The 21186-nt window shown below is 34.9% G+C and overlaps 13 protein-coding genes and 1 non-coding gene across 14 annotated transcripts; 8 read left to right on the forward strand and 6 right to left on the reverse strand.

The window, feature by feature from the left end:
- The first annotated feature begins 83 nt into the window (after positions 1-83).
- Positions 84-195, forward strand: WICANDRAFT_t122. Its single transcript has one exon. It is a non-coding gene; the product is annotated as a tRNA-Pro (tRNA).
- Positions 196-367: 172 nt separating this feature from the next.
- MOT2 (CCR4-NOT core ubiquitin-protein ligase subunit MOT2) lies at positions 368-2409 on the forward strand (the record flags this gene model as incomplete). Its single annotated transcript, XM_019182817.1, has 3 exons — positions 368-467; positions 549-2161; positions 2267-2409. Exons 1-3 carry the CDS (start codon positions 418-420, stop codon positions 2407-2409), a joined length of 1806 nt encoding a protein of 601 aa, XP_019036894.1. The 5' UTR covers positions 368-417.
- A 73-nt stretch (positions 2410-2482) lies between these two features.
- On the reverse strand, positions 2483-3145 carry WICANDRAFT_65034 (uncharacterized protein; the record flags this gene model as incomplete). Its single annotated transcript, XM_019183851.1, has 1 exon — positions 2483-3145. One exon carries the CDS (start codon positions 3143-3145, stop codon positions 2483-2485), a length of 663 nt encoding a protein of 220 aa, XP_019036895.1.
- Positions 3146-3395: 250 nt separating this feature from the next.
- On the forward strand, positions 3396-4059 carry SNP1 (U1 snRNP complex subunit SNP1; the record flags this gene model as incomplete). Its single annotated transcript, XM_019180908.1, has 2 exons — positions 3396-3791; positions 3844-4059. Coding segments are annotated over 2 exons (612 nt in total), but the record flags the coding sequence as incomplete, so codon positions are not given.
- A 51-nt stretch (positions 4060-4110) lies between these two features.
- WICANDRAFT_85792 (uncharacterized protein) lies at positions 4111-4512 on the forward strand (the record flags this gene model as incomplete). The annotated part of the gene is made up of 1 exon (XM_019185947.1): positions 4111-4512. The coding sequence occupies one exon, from the start codon at positions 4111-4113 to the stop codon at positions 4510-4512; it is 402 nt and encodes a 133-aa protein (XP_019036897.1).
- A 213-nt stretch (positions 4513-4725) lies between these two features.
- Positions 4726-5475, forward strand: EFM4 (Efm4p; the record flags this gene model as incomplete). The annotated part of the gene is made up of 2 exons (XM_019180338.1): positions 4726-4788; positions 4839-5475. The coding sequence occupies exons 1-2, from the start codon at positions 4736-4738 to the stop codon at positions 5473-5475; spliced, it is 690 nt and encodes a 229-aa protein (XP_019036898.1). The 5' UTR covers positions 4726-4735.
- Positions 5476-5567: 92 nt separating this feature from the next.
- Positions 5568-6122, reverse strand: YRB2 (Yrb2p; the record flags this gene model as incomplete). Its single annotated transcript, XM_019182308.1, has 1 exon — positions 5568-6122. A coding segment is annotated over one exon (555 nt), but the record flags the coding sequence as incomplete, so codon positions are not given.
- A 1059-nt stretch (positions 6123-7181) lies between these two features.
- WICANDRAFT_35180 (uncharacterized protein) lies at positions 7182-8036 on the forward strand (the record flags this gene model as incomplete). Its single annotated transcript, XM_019182278.1, has 1 exon — positions 7182-8036. A coding segment is annotated over one exon (855 nt), but the record flags the coding sequence as incomplete, so codon positions are not given.
- A 1311-nt stretch (positions 8037-9347) lies between these two features.
- On the reverse strand, positions 9348-9858 carry ARC15 (Arc15p; the record flags this gene model as incomplete). Its single annotated transcript, XM_019182281.1, has 2 exons — positions 9348-9590; positions 9646-9858. The coding sequence occupies 2 exons, from the start codon at positions 9856-9858 to the stop codon at positions 9348-9350; spliced, it is 456 nt and encodes a 151-aa protein (XP_019036901.1).
- Positions 9859-10153: 295 nt separating this feature from the next.
- On the reverse strand, positions 10154-13152 carry ARG56 (bifunctional acetylglutamate kinase/N-acetyl-gamma-glutamyl-phosphate reductase; the record flags this gene model as incomplete). Its single annotated transcript, XM_019185948.1, has 2 exons — positions 10154-12668; positions 13121-13152. The coding sequence occupies 2 exons, from the start codon at positions 13150-13152 to the stop codon at positions 10154-10156; spliced, it is 2547 nt and encodes an 848-aa protein (XP_019036902.1).
- A 215-nt stretch (positions 13153-13367) lies between these two features.
- FIS1 (Fis1p) lies at positions 13368-14009 on the forward strand (the record flags this gene model as incomplete). The annotated part of the gene is made up of 3 exons (XM_019185164.1): positions 13368-13389; positions 13450-13468; positions 13538-14009. 3 exons carry the CDS (start codon positions 13368-13370, stop codon positions 14007-14009), a joined length of 513 nt encoding a protein of 170 aa, XP_019036903.1.
- A 611-nt stretch (positions 14010-14620) lies between these two features.
- On the forward strand, positions 14621-16114 carry WICANDRAFT_85797 (allantoate permease family MFS transporter; the record flags this gene model as incomplete). Its single annotated transcript, XM_019185949.1, has 1 exon — positions 14621-16114. One exon carries the CDS (start codon positions 14621-14623, stop codon positions 16112-16114), a length of 1494 nt encoding a protein of 497 aa, XP_019036904.1.
- A 20-nt stretch (positions 16115-16134) lies between these two features.
- KAP114 (karyopherin KAP114) lies at positions 16135-19491 on the reverse strand (the record flags this gene model as incomplete). The annotated part of the gene is made up of 1 exon (XM_019182818.1): positions 16135-19491. The coding sequence occupies exon 1, from the start codon at positions 19054-19056 to the stop codon at positions 16135-16137; it is 2922 nt and encodes a 973-aa protein (XP_019036905.1). The 5' UTR covers positions 19057-19491.
- Positions 19492-19713: 222 nt separating this feature from the next.
- On the reverse strand, positions 19714-21178 carry TAD1 (tRNA-specific adenosine deaminase). The gene has a single exon (XM_019186559.1). It carries the CDS (start codon positions 21138-21140, stop codon positions 20007-20009), a length of 1134 nt encoding a protein of 377 aa, XP_019036906.1. The 5' UTR covers positions 21141-21178; the 3' UTR covers positions 19714-20006.
- Between the last annotated feature and the right edge of the window lie 8 nt (positions 21179-21186).

Here is a 21186-nt window from a genome sequence, read left to right on the forward strand (position 1 = left end):
ATAAAATACACTAAATTGGTCATTTTTTGAAAAGCAACATTTTAGAATACGGTATTTGAACGGTTTTAACAACTCAACAATTCGGCCGTGTGGTCTAGTGGTATGATACTCGCTTTGGGCGAAGATTGGGTTACACCTGATTTAGTTACTACAAAAGCATGCGAGTGGCCCAGGGTTCAATTCCCTGCTCGGCCCGATTTTTTTAAAATCGACTTTTGATTACGTAATCAAATGTTTTTTTTTTTTTTTTTTTTTTTGATTTTTTGATTTTTTGATTTCTTTCTGGAAGTTTAAAAAAAATATGAATTTGTAAAACTAATGAAGCTTCAAGATTTTTGAATCAGTTCAAATACAACAACAAACAACGAAGCAATCATTTAAACAAGCCCAAAAAAATAATAGAAAGCGTCAATAAAGATGATCAATAACAACGATACATTCATTTCAGATGAAGAAGAAGAATTATGGTGAGTGTCTTGATATCATGGGCGGCGTTTTAAGCGCGCCTAAATAAATGAAGATTAATATATTAACATTTATTGAAATAGTCCATTATGTGTGGAGGAAATGGATATATCTGACAAGAATTTCAAACCTTGTCCTTGTGGATATCAAGTTTGTCAGTTTTGTTATAATAACATTCGTCAAAATCCAGAATTAAATGGAAGATGTCCAGCTTGTCGTAGACCTTATGATGATGAATCTGTTGAATACAAGATTGTTTCACAAGAAGAATGGAAATATGAACAAAGTAAACAATCAAGAAAAGATCGCGAAAGAAAACAAAAGGAAAAAGAAAAGAAGGAGAATGAACAAGCTAGTAGAAAACATCTGGCTGGTATGAGAGTTATACAAAAAAACTTGGTTTATGTTGTGGGTCTGAATCCACCAGTTCCTCCAGAAGAATTACACACCATTCTAAGATCAGATAAGTATTTTGGTCAATACGGTAAGATTTTGAAAATTGTTATCAATAAAAGAAATCCCCCACCAAATGCACCTGCTGCTATTCATCATCACCATAATAATGGGAATGCTGGATTCGGAGTCTATGTTACGTTTTCTAAAAAAGAGGAAGCTACAAGATGTATCAATGCTATTGATGGAACTTATATTGATGGCAGACCTTTGAAGGCTGCTTATGGTACTACAAAGTATTGTTCTTCATATCTGAGAGGTCAACCTTGTCCAAATCCAAATTGTATGTTTTTACATGAACCTGGTGAAGAAGCTGATTCTTATACAAGACAAGATTTATCAACAAGACAAGGTTTAAAGATGGGTGCAGATCAAGGTTTGCCTTCATCTTCACAAACTTCTTTACCGTTACAACAACAAGGATCATCTTCTAATATTTCAAATGGCGTTGGTTATAAATCAAATTCTTCATTCACTACAAGACATTCCAATAATTCCCAATTTTTCAACCACCATCACCAAAAGGAACAAGAAGACGTGTCATCTACATCATCACATCATCAACCAATTTTGGGAAGTGCACCATTACCTGCCACTGCATCATGGGCTAGCAATATCCCTCAAAAGACTTCAAATGTTTCTTCACCTGTGATTACTTCAAGTGTATTGGCAAATTCTTCAGCATTCCCAACTTTAGCAGAATCAACTACTTTACAACAACAACAACATCAACAACAACAACACCAGGCTAGAAAGCAAAAGAATCAAAGTGCTAATATCAATGATGAGTTTAATTGCGAATCTTCAGCTATTTCATTTATTGATGAAACTATAAACTTGTTGAATTCATTCCCAAAATTCGAGTATCAAATCAAATCTAATCTCGTTGATGAAGAAACATTGAACAGTTTCCCACCTCTTTTTGCATTTGCTAATATTAAAGTTAACAACACTTCAAGTTCATTCAATATCAAACTTGTTGAATCTTTGATTTCAAAGCCAAAAGTTTTATCACCAGAAGAACAACAAGCTATATTACAACAACAAATTCAACCACAACCTATTTTACAACAACCTCAAGCACAAATTCCGCAACAATTAACACCATCACAACAACCACAACAACTTAATGATCTTGCTCAAGTTTACGCTCAACAACAACAACAACAGCAACAAAATCAACCACAACAGCAATTTTTCTCACCACAAGCCACTGCAGCATTATTACAACAACAATTCCAAGGTCAAGATGGTCATTCTCAAGCACAATTATTACAAGAACAATTGAGACAACAACAACAACAACAAATTTTATTAAATCAATTGAAAAATGAACGTAATTATACAGCTACACCACCACCACCTGGATTATTCCAACAATCCAATTCAAATTCAAATCCTACCCCAGTTTCTGCAAATGAATCACATGTTGGAGGTACTGCCTCTGAATTATTAAATCATTTGATGAATGGTAAAAAAATCAGTACTTGAGGTTGGAACAAAAAAGTTCACTAGTATTTATTGTTTGAAATGTATTATGTATTATTCTTCTTAACTAAATTATTTAGTATGGATTATATCTATGTAGTGCTCTCTCCTTTTTCTTTGTTTCAGTCATTGGTCTACCTGAATTTACCACACCAACTTTTGAACCAACATTATCAGAAGTCTTGAATTGAGATTTCTCATTAATACCAATTTTTTTCTTCTTTTTGCTATTGAAGTTTTTCCAACTTTGTACACTTTTATTCATCTCTTTTTCAGATTCTTTTGATTTTAATTGTTGATTCTCTAATTTTTGTTTCTTTAATCTATATTTATTCATTTTAGGTTTTTCTTTATAAATATCCTCAATAGGATAAGTATCTATTTTGTCATCTTCTTCAAATTTAACTGTTATTAATTTATTGTTTCCTGATATTGTAGTTATTTTAACTTCTTTAAATTCTTTATCAAGCTTATTCTTTACATACACTATATCGCCAACTTTGAAATCTATGCTTGAAGAAGTAGATGGTGTTGTATCTCTGGAAGATGGAGGTAATGGGGTAGCTGATTTAGATGGTTCTTGTTCTTCCTGTTGCTGTTGTTCTTCTTCTTGAGAAAGTAATGATACAAGATCTTGTAGTTCTTTTTGAAGCTCTTTTAACGATTCATTTTCTGGGTCCTGTTTAAGAGTATCTTCAATATCTTTCAGCTGAGATCTATACTCTTCTAAATCACTCATCTTTTAATTTAAATTTTGGGTTCCTAATGATTAAATTATTGTTTCGATCTTCTTTTTAAAAGTTGATTTGAAAGAAAAAACACATTCGCGAAAAATGTATTTTTTGATTTTTTTTGATGTGTATAGAAAAAGTTCAATAACATGACAAAAACACAGTACGTGAATTCAAAGTGAAGAACAAGTGAAAGAATGGTGAGTATAATGCTTGTACTAAATAATATTAGACCAGTGACTAATTGAAACCCAGACGGATACTTCCAAGTTCTCGGCCGATGTCGCCAAATTGTTTGAACCAAGACCACCGTTAAGATATGTGGAACAAATAGACACACCTCCATCAGATCGTCAAACTGCTCATATCTCTGGGATAGGGTCATTCTTGGATAAGTTGAAAGAATATAAACAGGTAGAGTTCCCGAAAGAGGAGTTTATAGAGACACCACAGTTAAAAGAACAAAGGTTGAAAAGAGAGAAACAATTACTAAATAAGAAAAAATTGGATGAAGATTTTGCTAATTGGGACCCTTCAACAGATCCTCATATCAAAGGTGATCCTTATAATACTTTATTTGTCGGGAGATTGGATTATGAAGTGACTGAAATCGATTTACAGAAAGAGTTTTCAAAATATGGACCAATTGAAAGAGTATGTTTAAACTATAATATTTTTATCATCAAATACTAACAACTTTATTTAGGTGCGTGTCGTCAGGGATAAAGAAACAGGAAAATCAAAAGGCTATGCATTTATAGTGTATGAAAGAGAAAGTGGAACAAGAGCTGCGTATAAGGAAGCTAATGGATTGAAAATCAAAGGTCGTTCGATTTTAACTGATGTTGAAAGAAGTCGTACATCTAAAAGTTGGGTTCCAAGAAGATTGGGAGGTGGACTTGGAGGTCGTGGATACACTCAAAAGCGAAAGGCAGTTTATAAAGATGCACCAAAGGGAAGATTTGAAAACTCAATGAGCTCGAGAGGTAGAGGAGGATCAAGATTTGGTAGCCGTGGTGGATTTGATGGCGGTCGTAGAGGTGGACGTGGTGGTAGTAGCGCAAGAGGAGGTGGCTACGAAAGATCAAGTGGACCTTCTGCAAGAAGTGGCTACTCAAGTTATGAATCTAGAGGACCACCAAGATACACATCAAGATCAGAAAGACCAAGTGCTGCTAGTGAAGCTAGATCAGAAAGAACAGAAAGATCTGAAAAATATGAGTATAACAGTAGGTCAAGAAGAGAGGACCGTGATTTTTCAGATCGTGACAGAGATAGAGAAAGGGATTCCAGGATCACAAGTGAAAGAGAGAAAGAAAGAGAAAAATACCGTGAAAGAAAATTGGAGCAGAATAAGGATAGACTGAGGTATTGAAAATAGCTGTGTATACTTAGCATTTGAAATGAAAACCAAATCGTAATGACCATTAGAAAGCTATGTACAAATCGATAGTATTATGTTCACGAGTTGTACAGAATTAAAGGGTCAGTGCCTCAAACCATATCTATTTTTTTTTGTCGAGGACCGATGAGCTTGATATCAACAAGATGTAGCACCTTGAACTTTTACATTAAAGATCAAATAGGGCCCTTTAAAGATGACTGAAGATACTTCTAAACTAAATACTTCTAAACTTGGAACCAAACAATAGTATGTTTTTCTCTATTTTAATTCGCAGGTGAGATCACTAACACTAGAAGCTGGGATGATTTTTATGCTGTTGAAAAGAATAACTTTGATGAAAACCCAGAAGACACAGGAGAGTGTTGGTTTTCAGATTCAGATGCCGAGGAGAAAATGATCTCGTTCTTATTCGATAACTTGAATGAATTAAGTATTCGTGAAGATTCTACAATGTGTGATGTGGGTACTGGTAATGGCCATTTATTATTTTCATTAAGAGAGGAAGGTTTTAAAGGTAAATTCACAGGGATTGATTATTCTGAAAACTCTGTTGAATTTGCTACAAATATAGCCGAGCAAAACGATGTGGATGATATCAAGTTTGAAGTTGTGGATATTTATGATGAAAGATGGAGTGAGAACTGTCCAAAATATGATGTTGTATTGGATAAAGGTACATTAGATGCTATCGCTCTTAGTGGTCTAAAATTTGGTGAAAAAACTGCAGTGGAACTATATTCTAACATAGTACAAAAAATGTTGAATCCTGGAAGTGTATTCTTGATTACTTCCTGTAACTTTACGGAACAAGAATTGACAAGAATAATAGAGTCTGATAATCTAAAAGTCTGGAAGAAAATTGATTATCCGTCTTTTGAATTTGGTGGTGTTAAAGGTCAAACAATTTGCAGTATAGCTTTTGTCAAGAAGTAAAGTAGAATGGAATAAAGAATAAACAAGCATTAGACAAAACACTGTAAATAAACACACTACAACAGCACTGGATGTGATTTCTCTAATTATTATTATTTGGGAATAAGATCCACTATAGACTCATATAGACTCAACGTTGTTTCTGGATTACCAGTCTTTAATGCATATTGAATAGGTTTTTTATCTTCAACAACAGTGATTCTGATGAATTTTTCACTTGTTAACGAACTTGGCATACCTTTGGCAACTTCTAAACCTGCAATCAAAGGTGTGTTCAATATCACCTTCAGTAAACCAATTGATCTCATTATAACTCTAGCTTTTTCACCATCTTTCGCCTTATTAACATGTACATTACCAATTCCTCTTTCTTTCCAACCTTCTTTAACGTTACTCAAATCAAGAGCATAAAGTTTTGCTCGACATGTGAAGACCTGTTCTTCATCTTCTTCACCTGATTTGATATCTTTCTTTTCAAGTTCAACTTGTTTATATAGATTCCCACTAGTTGCAGGTGTTGTTTCTCTAGATTTTTCAACTTCTTCCTTCTCTTTAGCTTGCTCTTCTGGAGTTTTATCGAAAATTGATTTCTTTGTGACTGCTGATTGGAATGCATTACCAAATTTGGAGTTTGAACCAAATACAGATGGTGTTGAGACAGATGGTGACTTTGAAGATTCTTTAGAAGAGGCATCAAATACATTTTTATTTTTGTTTAGAAGTGAGAAGGCATTTGCACCAAAAGGTGTTGTTGAACCAAACACAAATTTTGGCTTTTCATCTTTTTTATTTTCATCCTTTTTATCACTAGTTTCTTCTATCTTTTCCTCCTTCTTCTCATCTTTTCCCTCCTTTTTAGGTTCTTCAGCTGGTTTATCATCTTTAGGTTTCTCTTCTTCCTCTGTAGCTTTAGATTCTTCAGAAGTAACTGCAGCTTCTTTGGTTTCTTTAGCAACTTCAACTTTTTCCTCTGGAACACCTTCATCATTAGCTGTTTCTTCCACAACAACAGCTTCACCAACTTTCTCAGACGAGCTGTCTTTAGACTCATCTGCAACATCTTTTCTACGCTTCAATGGCGCTATCTTGCGGGTTTCTTGTTCTGTTTCTTTCTCTTCATCACCTTCTTCAAAATCATCCCTTGTTCTCTTTCTAGTTAATGGAGCCTCTTCATTTGCTGGCTCAGTCACTGTTTCCGTGACCTTCACAGTAGTTGATTCTTTATTCTCAGCCATTGATATTGTAAATGAACCGAATGCTTGGGGGATGATTGAACAGTTCTCTGTGTAACTATTTAGACGATGTTTTGATTTTGTTGTACAGATTTCTGGAGTTTTCAAAAATTTCAGAAAAACGGTCCAAAACGTGACCTGTCATGTGACAAAGAATAATGTTAAGGGACACATGACACATAAATGTTTTCAAGTGCTTTTCACGATAATCATCGTGACTATATTCATCGAGGATTAATTTGGTTTGAGTAAGATTTCAAAACAGGAACACTTCAACCCTAAAGTTGAAACTTGGTTTAGTTTCTAGACCCAGAAAAGTCAAGGCCAAGGATATTGTTCGCGAATGCGTTTTGTGTATCTGGGAGTAGTGGCCGGTTCCAATGTTTTTGTTTTGATTTCTCGAGAGAATTCAAAAAAAGGTTCAGAAAATGATACATAACTTGAACTCTCAACTAGTGTTGTTTCAGTGGCAATATGAGTAACATTCCACACTATTTGAGATTGAAGCCTCGCGGAGACTCTGTTGAAGCAAGAGAAGCTGTCTCTTTGATAGAGACTCAAGATGAAACTCATGTCAAGTTTAAAGATACCGCATCTGCAAACAAGTTTACCAAAATTTTTGACAATGTTTCTCAGTTGGATTTATACACTCAAACCTTACAAGACTTGACAGTTGATACTTTGGAAAATAAAGATAGCGTGTTTTTCACATTGGGCCCTTCAAACAGTGGTAAATCTTATTCAATTTATGGTGATGGTTCTAATCCAGGTGTTGCAATTTACTCATTAAATGAAATATTCAACAAGATCAATGGTAACTTTGCTGACTACAAAGCTTTGAAAAGACATTTTGGTGAAAATTTTATTGTTAGTTCAAATGCTCAAAAGAACTGTACAGGTGAATATGGATTATCTTTATCAGTTTTTGAGATATATAATGATCGAATCAGAGATCTGACACAAGATTCAAGTAAAACTGTTAATCAGTCATTGGATATCATTACAGATGCTAAGGACGGTAAAATTAAACCAAACAAGATTAGACAAATTTTCGTTGCAAACCTGGATGAAGCTAAACTGGTTATCCACAAGTCAGTTAAAAGAAGAGCTGTTAGTTCAACAAACTTGAATCAAACTAGCTCGAGATCTCATTTATTCATATACTTCAACTTACACAAAGTCACTGGAACAAGAACTGTGAAGACTTCAAGACTAACTATTGCAGATTTAGCGGGGTCAGAAAGAACAAAGACAGCTAAAACTGAAGGAAAAGAGTTTAAAGAAGGCAATTACACCAATACTAGTTTAACAGAATTGGGGAGATGTTTGGCGTTAATGAAATCTAAAAAATTTGATAGATCATTATTGAGAACAAACAAGTTGACAAGATTATTGTTGAGTGATCTTTTCGGTACTTTCAACCAAAATAGAATCAAGATCTTGTTGACTCTTGACCCTTATTCCACTCTATCCACAATTCTACATGCGTTAAGGTATATTCAACCAGTGTCTAGAGTTACCATCAATTCTGAGAGAAACTCTGTGGAACCAGAGTCTGAACAAGTGTTGTTGCTAAGTGAAGATGTTAGACTTTTGAAAGAACAAAATGGAATTTTGACTAGAGAAATCCAAGAAGCCAAACAGGCATTGACAACTCAAGAAATTGACGTTAGACAAGAACTTTCAGAAGAATATGAATCAAAGATAAGAGATTTAGATATCAAGCACACAACAGAGATGAATTCATTAAAGGACCAACATCAACCCACGATTGATCAAAGACTTGACCTATTGTCAAAAGATTACGAAGAAAAATTGGAGCAAAAAGATAGTGAGTTTCAACAGAAGATTAAAGGATTGAATGAAAAATATGAAGAACTTGATGCTAAGTATACTGAAAGTTCAAACAATTTGACTAATGAAACAAATAACATTGACTTGACAGAGAAATATGAAGCAGAAATGATCAACCTGAAAAAGGCACATCAAAACCATATTGATGAATTGATGGTAGAAAAATCAAAGCTTGAAGGTCAATTGAAACAAGCCAACTCTGAATTGGAAACCCAAGTGAAACAAATTGAAGAGCTCAAAAGCCAACTTGAAGCTGCACTAAAAGATGCTAAACATATCAAGAAGAAGAATAAGAAACTGAATAAAGAAGTTGAAGAGCTGAATGATCAAATCGGTAGCAAGAGAAAGAAGTCAGATGATAGTGACTCAGAAGAAGAGGATAAAGACCAAGGACCAGCAATCAAGAAACGTAAGAGCGAAGAATTCAAGAAAATTGAGCTTAAGTCACCTTCAGAAGACGATTTACTAGCATTTAGTCCAATCAAACTTTCAAAATCACCATCAAAAGCTAAAAGTTTATCACCTTCCAAAAAATCCAAATCACCAAGTAAGAAGAAGAAAAGCACAGAATCACCAAAGAAACAACCTTTACAAGATTCAATTTTAGAGAATACTCTACCAAGTCCAAAGATTAAAGTCAAATCTCCAAGTAAAGGTAAGAAGAAATTACAAAAAGTGAGAATTATCGATGAATCATTCTCAGATTGAAAAAATAATAGTAAATACCCAATACATGACTTTGAAATAAACTTGATCATTTTGTATTCATTTCCAAACTTTTATCTATTATACAGTGCGTCTATCTGATAAGTAACGAACAACTGGACCCAAACCTGTTATGTCCACTGTTTTGTCATACCATGATAACAAAATACCACCTTGTTGTTGACCCTTGCTCACTGACATCCCCTTGTATAGATACTTAACTAAAACATTCTGTTGTTCAATTGATAAAGATTCCACAATTGTTGGGATATCTGATTGTTTAACTGCACTCAATACATCAAGTACTGAATTTAATAATTGTGCCTATGGTGGAATTTTGTTAATATATATCTCCAATTACTCAATAAAACAAACTCACTTTTGAGGACTCATCTGCACCATATGGTGGGTCTTCAGTGATGAATAGAATTGCATCATTATATGAACCTTTTGAAATATATGAACGAAGTGTTGATATTTTTGATTGAACTTCTTCAGCACTAACTGGTGGAACATCAGGTTTTAGTTCCTCAGCTAGTATCTGATTTTCTGTGTCTAGTGCATCTATGTCAATTCTTCTCCAGTCTTCCATCTTTTGATTTTCCTATGTGTTTTTTCAATTGTTTCCAAGATCAATTGTGTTCCACCGCATCATTATTATGGTGAAGTTCCGAAAAAGGGGATTTTCTTTCATCACCAAAAATCAGAAAATTCGCGGAACTTTTCGCGAAAATGTTTAGTGCGTACCTTTTTGGCCCCAGAGCTACAATTGAATTCACTAAATTTCTAACGTTTTATTTCACTTTAAAGTTCTATCGTAAAGTTCAAAATCAATGTATAAGTAAATTAAAAGTTCAGCTGCAAAAAAATATTGTTCAGTTTTGGAATTAACCACGAATGATTAAATCATCTGGAATACCTTCATATTCACCATATTTCAACACCAAGTTGATGTTTTGTAAACATTGGGTAGCTGCACCTTTTAACAAGTTATCAATAGTGGCAACAATGACGACTCTGTCTTGTTTGGCATTAACAGCAAAACCACCAACGACAACACCATGCTTACCACTAACATCACGAACTAATGGAGCTTCACCGGAAACAGAAATCAATTGTTCACCACGGTAACGGTCTTGATAAATATTTCTAATATCTCTTGAAGTTAATGGTTCTTTTAAAGGAATATTGATAGTATGTGTAATACCCTGGAACCATTGGGCAACATGTGGAGAGAATGCAACATCAGTACCTAATTGAGTAGAAATTTCCCTTTCATGAATGTGATCAGTTAATGAGTATGGGATTAAATTGTTTTCCAAGTTTTTAACATCATTCTTTGGTGATGGTTTAGTACCAGCACCTGAGTAACCAGAAATACCAAAAATAGATGGAACACCACCAATGTAATCAACTAAAGGTTTGATTGCGATTTGAGCAGCAGTAGCATAACAACCAGGATTTGAAATTTTTCTAGCATTAGCAATTTTTTCTCTTGAATTTAATTCAGGTAAACCATAGACCCATTCACCAGTTGTATCAAATCTATAATCAGCAGATAAATCAATAATTTTAGATGAACGATTACCATTAGCAGATTCAATAGCTTCAACGAATGGCTTACAAACACCGTTTGGTAAAGCCATAACCCAGACATCAACTTCATTACGTTCTTCCATTCTTTTAATATCTTCAACTTGCAAATTTTCATAAGTAATGCTAGCTTTAGTGTAACCTTCTAGTTTTTTACCTTGTAATTCACGAGATGAAACATGTGTCAATTCCAAGAATGGATGTGAATTAATCATAGAGATCAAATTTTGACCAGTGTAACCTCTAGCACCAATTAACGCAACTCTTGATTTTTTAGTATTTGTACCTTCACGAACTGGAGGATTTGGATTAGTTTCAGTAGCAAAAGTTCTAACACCAAAAGTTTTTTGAGAGGATGCGAAACCTTGGATTGGTTTCCTAGTTGATCTAACTTCAGTGGTTGATGGTGTTGATTGTCTAATTCTCATGGTGGAAAATGCTCTTGATTGTTGACCAGCGAAAACACCAGATTCTGCAGAGCTTTTAGCAATACGAGCATATCTATGATCAAAGTTGTTGATCAATTCAGTGACACTCTCTGGGTTATCAACACCAAACCAGAAAAGAATACGACCATTCTTAGTGTAGGAACCATCAGATTTTGAGAAATACCAACTGGTGTTTGGATCATCTTCTCTAACAACCCATTGTAATGAAGTGTAGTCACGTCTAATGGCATGGAAAATGTTATCAGAAACGTTATTTAACCAACCAGCTTTCGAAGCCAAAAATTTATCCAAAACTGGAACGTTGGCAGTTGATTCAGTACCATCTCTGACAATAGCTAAGACTTCTAATGGCTCATCACCATAAGATTTGAAATTGGTGTTTTCTAATTCTCTCAAATAAGAAGCAACTGATAATTTACCGGAAGCAATTTCTGGATCTCTTTGTAAAGCTTTTCTCAACAATTCAGGTTCAGAAAATTCAGACAATGATGATCTAGTCAATAAACGGTAACCCCTTCTAATTAAAGTACCAGCACCAGAGTCAGTAAACAATTCTTTTTGTAAATCATTAACATTGATGATAGCAACTGAGGAAGATCTTGGTAAGTGCATTAACAAGTCTTTAATTTCTTTAATTTTCAATTTGGTACCATATTTAACCCATGATTCTTTCATTAAATCATCATACTCTTCATCCAAGTTAATAGCAGAGATTTTTTCACCAGTGTTACCATTGATAATACCACCTTTTTCATTCAAATAGACGATTTTTAAAGGTTCAAAGACACGAGCCAATTCACCAGCAGCAACATCAGCATTAACATTCAAGATTTGACCTGATGGAGTTTCAGCTAATGAAGTCAAGATTGGTAAGGCACCAGCTGCAATTGATGCTTCAATTGGTGATTTGTTGACACCGTTGATTTTACCAACTAATTTATATTTGGCTTCATCTAGATAATCGGCATTGAAGACACCAGCAGTGATAGGTCTAGCATGGACACCCATTTTCTCCAAGGCAGTAACTAATTTCAAGTTTTGTTCCAAGAAACATTTTCTAACAACACTCATAGTCTTTGGATCTGTAATTCTGATACCATCTTCATAATCTGGTTCGACACCTTCAGCCTCTAACAATTCGTTGATTTGAGGACCAGTACCGTGTAAAACAATTGGGTATAAACCAACATGGTACAAGAAGGCCAAACAAGAGGCCAGCTCTGGTAAATGTTGGGTAATAATAGCCCCACCAACTTTGATAACAGCAAATTGTTGAGAGGACACAGAAGTGAAATATTTCAAATATTGTTCAACTTCCCTTTTGGAACCAATGTTGTTCAATAGTTGGATAACAGTAGATCTGGTTGAGTAGGAACGACAAAGAGTTGAATGACAGTTGTTTGCAGAAGATCCAGTAATACCAGCACTTGTTGATCTTGGTAAGTTCAAATGGGCAGCTTTTGAGCCATTAGCAGCACCAGTGGTAGCAGCCTTCAAGGCATTACGACCAGAGCGAGTGAACTGGCGTCTTTGGGAGGACAATGAAGAACGAAGCATTGCTTTGTGAAACGTTCCCTTTTGATTGATTGAGTAAAACAAAGCAAACGTTGTTGAAATAGTTTTTGTAAAAGAAAGTTCAAAGTCGAAGTATGACTGATTTGATTTTTTTGACGGGAGGCTGACTAAGCTGGAGACCGATTTCACGTGACCAAGATTAAAAGGGAGGAAAGAAGGGGGAAAACAAAAAATTGGAAGATTATATACTAAAAGTTTTTAGAGATCTGGTAATATCTGGAATGGTTCTTCATATACACCTTCACAATTGACCAATTACAGGTTCCCATTGCGCTGTTCTCAGACCTTCATTGTAAAAAAATTTTCAACTTTGGTTTGCACAGAAAAAGCCGATAAGCAAAAAAAAAAAAAAAAAAATTGCCAAACGCCTTCGCGAAAACGAATATCGCGAAAGGTTTCTGACGGGTACAAAAGTTTGTGAGTTTTATGTCAGTAAGCAGACTTCAATTGCACAATACACTGTAAAGACTATTATATACTGAAGATGTCCCAGCCTTACTATCCAGGTATGTCATTACGATTGAGGAATATGAGTTAATGAATGGAATACTAATGCTTTTTTATAGCACTACAGGATGTCAATACGTAAGTGGCCAATTAATACAAACCAACCAAATTCAAGTTATGACAAAACTAACCAGAGATTAATTTTAGCCCACTTTCGCCAGAGCAACTAGAAGTACTCCGTCAACAGGTACTATCTGAAGGAGATGTGGTTTCTGTTCAATCCCGTTTCAACTATGCTTGGGGTCTAATCAAATCAAATAAAGAAGATGACCAACGTTTAGGTATCAAGATATTGGGTGATATATTCAAAGATTCCCCAATAAGAAGAAGAGAATGTCTATATTACCTGGCTCTAGGGTCATACAAGCTGGGTGAATATGCTACAGCTAGAAGATATGCTGATTCTTTGGCTAATCATGATCCTACAAATCCTCAAGCATCCGCATTGAAAGAGATGATTGAAGATAAGATTGCAAAAGGTATGTATTCCATGGTTGATGAATGGTTTTTGAGAGTTACTAACATGCATAAAGAGGGTATAATTGGTATTGCTATTGTTTCTGGTGTTGTTGCAGCTGGTGCCACTGCTTTGTCCTTATTATTGAGAAGAAAGCGTTAAAGAAACTTTGGACCAACATACTATATTCTAATACATGAGTTTATGAGTTATTATCAGAGAAGATAGATTTGAACTAAGTTAATATATAGTGGATTAGTAGCCCATGTAAAATTTGGTAAGCCTGATTTTCGCGAAACGCTTCGAGGGCCATAAAAATCCGTTGATGTTTATACTTTTACAAAAACATCAACAACAATGTCAACTTCGTCAACAGCATCAACAGCTTTGATACCCAATTACAGTATGTTTGACAACAATACTTTCAATGCTACAAGCTGCTACAATTCCTAACAAATACTTTGTTCATAAGCTTCAAAACGAATCAAAAGAATCACCATATGCACTTAGAAAGAAAATCTGTGCGCTTTTTTCACCAAACCCATAAGAAAAAAGCAGCCTACAACTAGCTACAGTTCAAAAGATCTTGAGAAACTTTATGATCAGATGAGCATCAAAAGTCCGCTTAATATTTTCAGTGTTTCTTGTTAGGGTATCAGCCGTTGTGACTGCAGATACGATCTCAAACACATTAATCTAGGTATAAAAGATCATCTCATCGCTGCTTTTTCCAAAGACTTACATTCATAAAGTTAATTAAAGCAAAAGCCATCATGAACAAAACTGCTGACCTGGAGAAAGTTAACTCAACTTCAGATGAGTCAACACTCAAGAACTATGATGAAGCATTACGCTTCATTAATGAAAAAAAATCACTTGATGAGCAAATCAAAGTGGAAAAAAGAACAATGGATTCAAAGCTAATGTGGAAAATTGATCTATGTCTAATACCTGTGATGTGTATGATTTACTTTTTACAATTCTTGGATAAGACGTTAATCAATTATGCTGCTGTTATGGGTATTAAGAAAAACCTAAAGGGGAATGAGTTTGCAAACTTGGCTACAATTTTTTATGCTGCTTATATTTTCTTTGAACCTATGAATTCATACTTGTTACAAAAACTACCATTAGCCAAATTTTTATCATTCACCATCATAGCTTGGGGGATCATTGTTGCTTGCCATTCTGCTTGTCATACTTATGCTTCTTTAATGATTGTTCGTACACTATTGGGTGCTTTTGAAGGCCCAGTTGCTGTATGCCTTATTGCAATCTCTGGTATGTATTGGGACCATAAACAGCAGCTGAGAAGAATGGGTCTTTGGTCTATCCAAGCAGGTACTGGTTCTATCATCGGTGGTCTTTTATCATTTGCCTTCCAACATATTGAAAATAAGACATTTCAATCATGGCAAATCTTCTTTTTGGTTATCGGTGTTATTACTTTCTTCTTTGGTATTTTCACTTGGTTTTACTTACCTGATAATCCAACAAAGGCTTGGTTTTTAACTGAGGAAGAGAAAATGATTGTTATTGAACATGTTAGAAATAACCAAACTGGTGTTGAAAATAAAATCTTCAAAAAGGAACAAATTATGGAACTTTTATTCAAAGATAAACATACTTGGCCAATGTTTTTCCTAACCATCGTTTCACAAATTTGTACAGGTGCCATTTCTACATTTTCAGTCACAATTATCAAAACTTTTGGCTTCTCAAACAAGGTTTCAGCATTGGCTCAAATGCCTGCTGGTGCTGCTGTTATTATTTGTATTTTGATGGCAACATATATTTGTGCACATTTTGGTCATAGAACTTTGATTTTCATTTCAATGTGTATACCATCTATTGTTGGTTATATCGTCATGATTTCTTCAAAAGATAGAATAGGTAACTTGCTATCAGTTTATTTGTTATCATCCGGAAGTTGTGTCATCACATTGATCTATAGTTGGAACAACACAAACACTGCTGGTTATACAAAGAGGATTGGAAGAAATTGTATGACAATGATTGCATTTGCTGTTGGTTGTTTGATCGGTCCTCAATTATTCAGAGATCAAGATTATCCTCGTTATATTCCTGCTAAGATTACATTATTGGTTACTATGGTTGTTTCAATTTTGTTAGTTATTGTTGTTGCATTGATTTCAAGATTTGAAAACCAAAAGAAGGAGAGAGCCGAAGCTATGGAATTACCTGAAAACTATGAGTTTTTGGATATGACTGATCTACAAAATCCAAATTTCCGTTATGCATATTGATGTTTTTTTAGAGTCAGTATTTAAACAACATTCTCAGTTAATACTTGTTTTTCCTCATCTCTTAAATTATTGTAGATCTCTTTAAAATTTTGGATATTTTGAGATGCAACTGTCTTGAAGAAATTTATTAAAAATTCTTTCAAATCGTCATCTGCATCTCCATGATCTCTATCATCATCAATATAGGATTGAAATTTTTCAAAATTATCTCCAATGTCATCAAGATCTTCCCAACCTTCATCCCCATCATCTTGTTCAATATGGTCGTGGTCGTGGTCATGGTCATCATGTGCATAATCAGTAGCTTCACCAATATCTCTGTGTTGAGCTTGTGAATTCAATTCAAAAACCAAACATTTAATAATCTTGAATGAGACAGAAACTTGTTGAAACTCTTGTTTGCGTCTCATTGATCTCGTTATAATGATATCAGATTTCAAATCAACATATTCATCACCATCCACTGTGAACTCAAATGACTTATTGGCCAAATATATCTTTGCTAGTGCTTCACAATTCTCCTTAATCTTTAAACCTCTTAACGTTTCAAAGTTTTTAAACCAAATGTTGAAAATAGTTTGGATTTCAAAATTTTGCAAGAAATTTATTGTTTGATCAACATCAATAGATACCATATAACACAAGACTGATAACAAGTCTTCCACTGTAGATAATTCTTTAGCAGCAATCAACCTTCTTGTTGTAGCTTCCAAGATTTGAGGTAGGATACTTTCCAAATTTGCACTAAATTTGGTGATAGCAGAGACAACTAATGAACCAACATTCATGGCTGCACTGTCTGATAAATTTGGATCCAAGAATTTACTCAAAATTTCTAAAACAACACCAACATCAAAGAAATCTGCTTCTGAAACTTTAACTAATGAAGTATAAGCATCACCACCTAATTGTAATAGTTGATCATCAGTAGCCTGTAGTAGTAGTTTAGCCAATACAGGATTGATGATATTGAACAACGATTGAGGTAAACTTTGAGGGCAATTATAAATGAAAATGTTTAAAATTTGGATGGCAAGACTTAGCTGAGCAGAAAATTCATAGTTTGATGATTCTAAAGTTGCCAATAAACCTGGAAGGGATGTTTGAGCATAAGACAAGTAGGTCTGAAGATCAACATCAGCCAATAATGCTTCTAATGCTTCTTCTATATCTATAACTAGTTGAATATTACCAGGGTCTCTTGAAGCAATTTGGAACAACAAGTTCAGTGCTCTGATGGAAGTACGATTAATCTTCAGCGCCAATGTTAATGTCTCAGCTAATAGAGAAGGTGTATCTTCTTCAGCGTCTTCCAATAGTGCTTCACATATTCTAAAAATAATTTCTTGTGATTCTTTTGGTACACCTTGAAATTCCAAGATTGAATTATAGTAGGTTAATGAAACCAAAAAAGCAGCTTTCAAAACTGGTGATTCATCATTTGATGCAATTCTCAGGGATTCCATCATTGATTTTATACCGAAATCCGTAGAACTCAAGGAATCTTTGAATTTCTCTAAAAATTCTGGAATTATCAAGATGGCACGAGCTCTTACCAAAACTTCCTTGTCTTGCAATAGTGAGGCAATCGAATTCAAAATTTCAACCAGTGAGATATCCGTGTGTAAATGAACATCGTTTTGTAACAACCCACCAAGTGCATAAAGTAACGCTTCTTTGCTTCTCCAATCATCACTTCCATCAAATTGTAGTAATTTTTTAACACACCAATTGAAGATAGAGTTTGCATCCTCTTTATTGAGTTCTGACAAGTATTCAAATACCGCATTCCTTGCGACAAAATCTGGAGAAACACCGGTTTCGTCAGTAACAAAGACATTATAATCACCCAACCATTCTGATTCAGCTTCTAAAGGAATAAAACATGAAACTAGCACTGAATCCAAAAAATATTCAATAGGGCTTTGTGTTATTTTCAACTTGTTCAAAGAACCTAAAAATTGAAACTGTTCAATTAACAAATTGTTTAAGGATGTACTTGTGGAGATATCTAAATCATTATTATTGGTATAAGTATCTTCATTTTCCAAAACAACTAGCTCCACAAATACTTTTGAAGTGGAAATGATATCATTGGCAACTTGTTGTTGTAAAGCAATCTTTGCATTGTTTTCAAATAATTTTTCTGGGAATTCAGTATTCAAGGTATATGCAATTGAGTATAAAGTGGTTCTTAGAATGATACTATGAATATTTAGTGAATGCTTTTGTAGAATGACAGTCAACAAGGTCACAATTTCTTTGAAATGTTGCTCCAAGCCTGCTCTTTTCTGAGGACTCTCCAAAACATCTGGACTTTGTAATTGTAATAAACAAGATTTGTACAAGTTTGCAGCAGCAGCTTTAATATTATCTGCAACTTGGTCTGAACTCAATAATTTCAAGCACTGTGTAATAGTTGCAATACCAACACCACCTTCAAAGAATTGTTCCTCAGTAACCAAGTCGTCAAACAGGTCTTGTAACAATGACAAACCACCCAAAACAGCTATTGGATCCAATGAAGTCATCTTAGTGTACAAAATATCTAGCAAGTCAGGCCACTCATCTGGATAATCCACGGCAGCGATTTGAACAACAGCATAAGCACCACCACTTCTAATTTTACTATCTGGATCACCTGTGATTAGATTCAACAAATCTGATCGTATATGAATTTTGGAATCTTGATTGATAGCTGGACCTCTAAAAGAGTCAAACCCAGCACTCCAAAATAATGGGACGATTCTCTTCAAGTTTAATAGGGCGCTTTGTCTGATTGCGATATGGGCATCTGAAGTTTTGGCAATATTGATCAAGACAATAGCAGCTTGAGATGGGTCTGATGTGACTAGTTGGCTCAATTCTTCTTCGGCTCTCTGTCTGGTAGCATTATCGGGCAGTTGGATCCTGTGGATCACGTCTAAAATAGCCCTGTCCATTCTAAGCCCTTGGAACAGTTTCTGAATAGTATCAACGCTTCTTGTTACACGTTACTTCTTCAGAGAAAAAGCACCAGTCAAAAAACAACAAAAAAAATAACAGGCGCGAAAAAACAGTCGCGAAAACACGGTATGCGCAGCACCGCGTATTGTGGATTTGGATTTTGGTCAAATTGGGATTTCGATTTGGAAACTTGTTCAGAAACTTGTTTAACGATAAGATCGCAGCAGATTACAGAGCAATTCAAAAGAGTTGGGAAATGTCAGAAGAAGGAGCATCGTTCAAGGAACAAATACTGGACGCGAGTCGTCGTAACAACACAGAGCTTTTAGCAGAAATATTGGCAAATGCCAGTCCTGAAAATATCCCAGATATAATAAATCATTCTAAAGATGCATTGGGTAACACACCATTACATTTGGCTGCTAAATATGGGTCTTTTGAAGTGATGGATACTATTTTGGACAAAGAAGGTACTGAAGTTGATCCAGTAAATGTGATTGATGGTGACACACCTCTTCATTTGGCTGTGCGCTATAGTGAGACGGAACCTGAACATGGCCATTTCATTGCGGAGACATTAGTTGAAGCAGGTGCTGATGCAAGGTAAGTATATTGCATTTATCACTGTTGTCAGTGGTTACTAACTCTGGTTTAGAATAAAAAACAAAGGAGGTTTCAAACCGGTACAATTGATACATGCTGAGAACCCTTCGTTGAAAGAACTACTACAATCTGCCGAATTTGCAGCTACACTAGAAGAAGAAGAATCAAAGAACAGTGAGTACTATCTTATGCGGGATATGGAAGAAGCACTAACATTGAAAGATGTTGATGAGGAACCAAGTGATGCAGGCGAAGCATCTGCTTCCGATAGTGATGAATGAAATATGTTGCGTTGATTCGTTTTATTAGAGTGTTAGAAGGTCTTTTTATTTTATTCTAAATATCATGCATCGTTTTTTAGGATATCAAAGTCATCAGTAGCTGTACAGCACCATGCACCAATTGCTTCTTTAGCAATCTCTTTTGCTTTCCTATACTCTTTATTTGTCAATTTCCATTCAAAATATGAACGAGCTTTGAAGCCACCACTTAATGATTGCGATTCTTGAAATAATTTGTACCTGGATAGTTCACTTTCTCCATTTTTTCTAACAGATTTTCTTTTGGTATAGTACCCTTCCTTGACAGAATTGACAATTGATTCATTGAAGTTATATTTAGGCACATATATTAAACTTGTGTTTGAAGGAGGTTGGTTTGACTGTTCTTTCGCAAATGAATGCGTTTCCTTAGTGGTTAATATCTTTAGCCTATTGAGTGTGTACATATGGTTAATTGGATGTGGATTGAAACGATCATGAAAACATCTTTCCATCGCAGGCATATCAACTTTATCTTCTGGAATCACCAAATATTTCAAATAGCATCCCTTTGGGTGAACAAATGAGCTGGTAACACCATTCAAGATTGATGTGAATTGCTTTACAGCCAGCTTATCTGAACAACTTTTGGATAAGGTCATTGGTGAATCCCTCCTTCCAGGTTTTGTCCTTACACGTCCCTTTAAGGTATAGTTTTCACGACCTCTCAATACACCACCGGCAAGTTCAGTATGGGTCCTCCATTCTTCATCATTTTCATCAATTAAAAGCTCCAAGCTAGCATCTCCACATGGTGGTTCTGAAACATACATCCCAAATTCAATACCATCCTTCAAATTGAAGTGACCATCATTAAACTCAAAATAGTCACTCCTATCTAAATTCGAAACCTTGAGGCATTCTTGAATAACAAACCAATTAAAAGCTCGAAATGCTAAGATTTCTGCGTGACAATCGTGCAGTAATAATCCATTTGAATGTGATTTGATTGTAGCGTCGGGGAGAGCTTTGACACCTGTAGCGATTGAAATTGTGTTGATGACTTTGCCATTCTTAAGGGCAACTACTCCTGCCAAAACTGTCCACTCTTTGACACCATTTGACCTGATCACTGGTTTCCCTTTCAAATCATTGGTTTCAAATTGTTTGATAACTTCTTTGGCTATATCGTCGCCAATGGTTCCCAGATCGTCCATTTACGTTGTGTTTCTCTACTTTTAGCTAAATTCTGAATGTATTTTT

Source organism: Wickerhamomyces anomalus (assembly GCF_001661255.1).
Source record: "Wickerhamomyces anomalus NRRL Y-366-8 unplaced genomic scaffold WICANscaffold_6, whole genome shotgun sequence".
Classification (NCBI taxonomy): domain Eukaryota; kingdom Fungi; phylum Ascomycota; class Saccharomycetes; order Phaffomycetales; family Wickerhamomycetaceae; genus Hansenula; species Hansenula anomala.

Bases quoted from the DNA above. Each gene is read 5' to 3' on its own strand.
- TAD1 (XM_019186559.1), bottom strand. From the start codon at position 21,140: ATGGACGATCTGGGAACCATTGGCGACGATATAGCCAAAGAAGTTATC.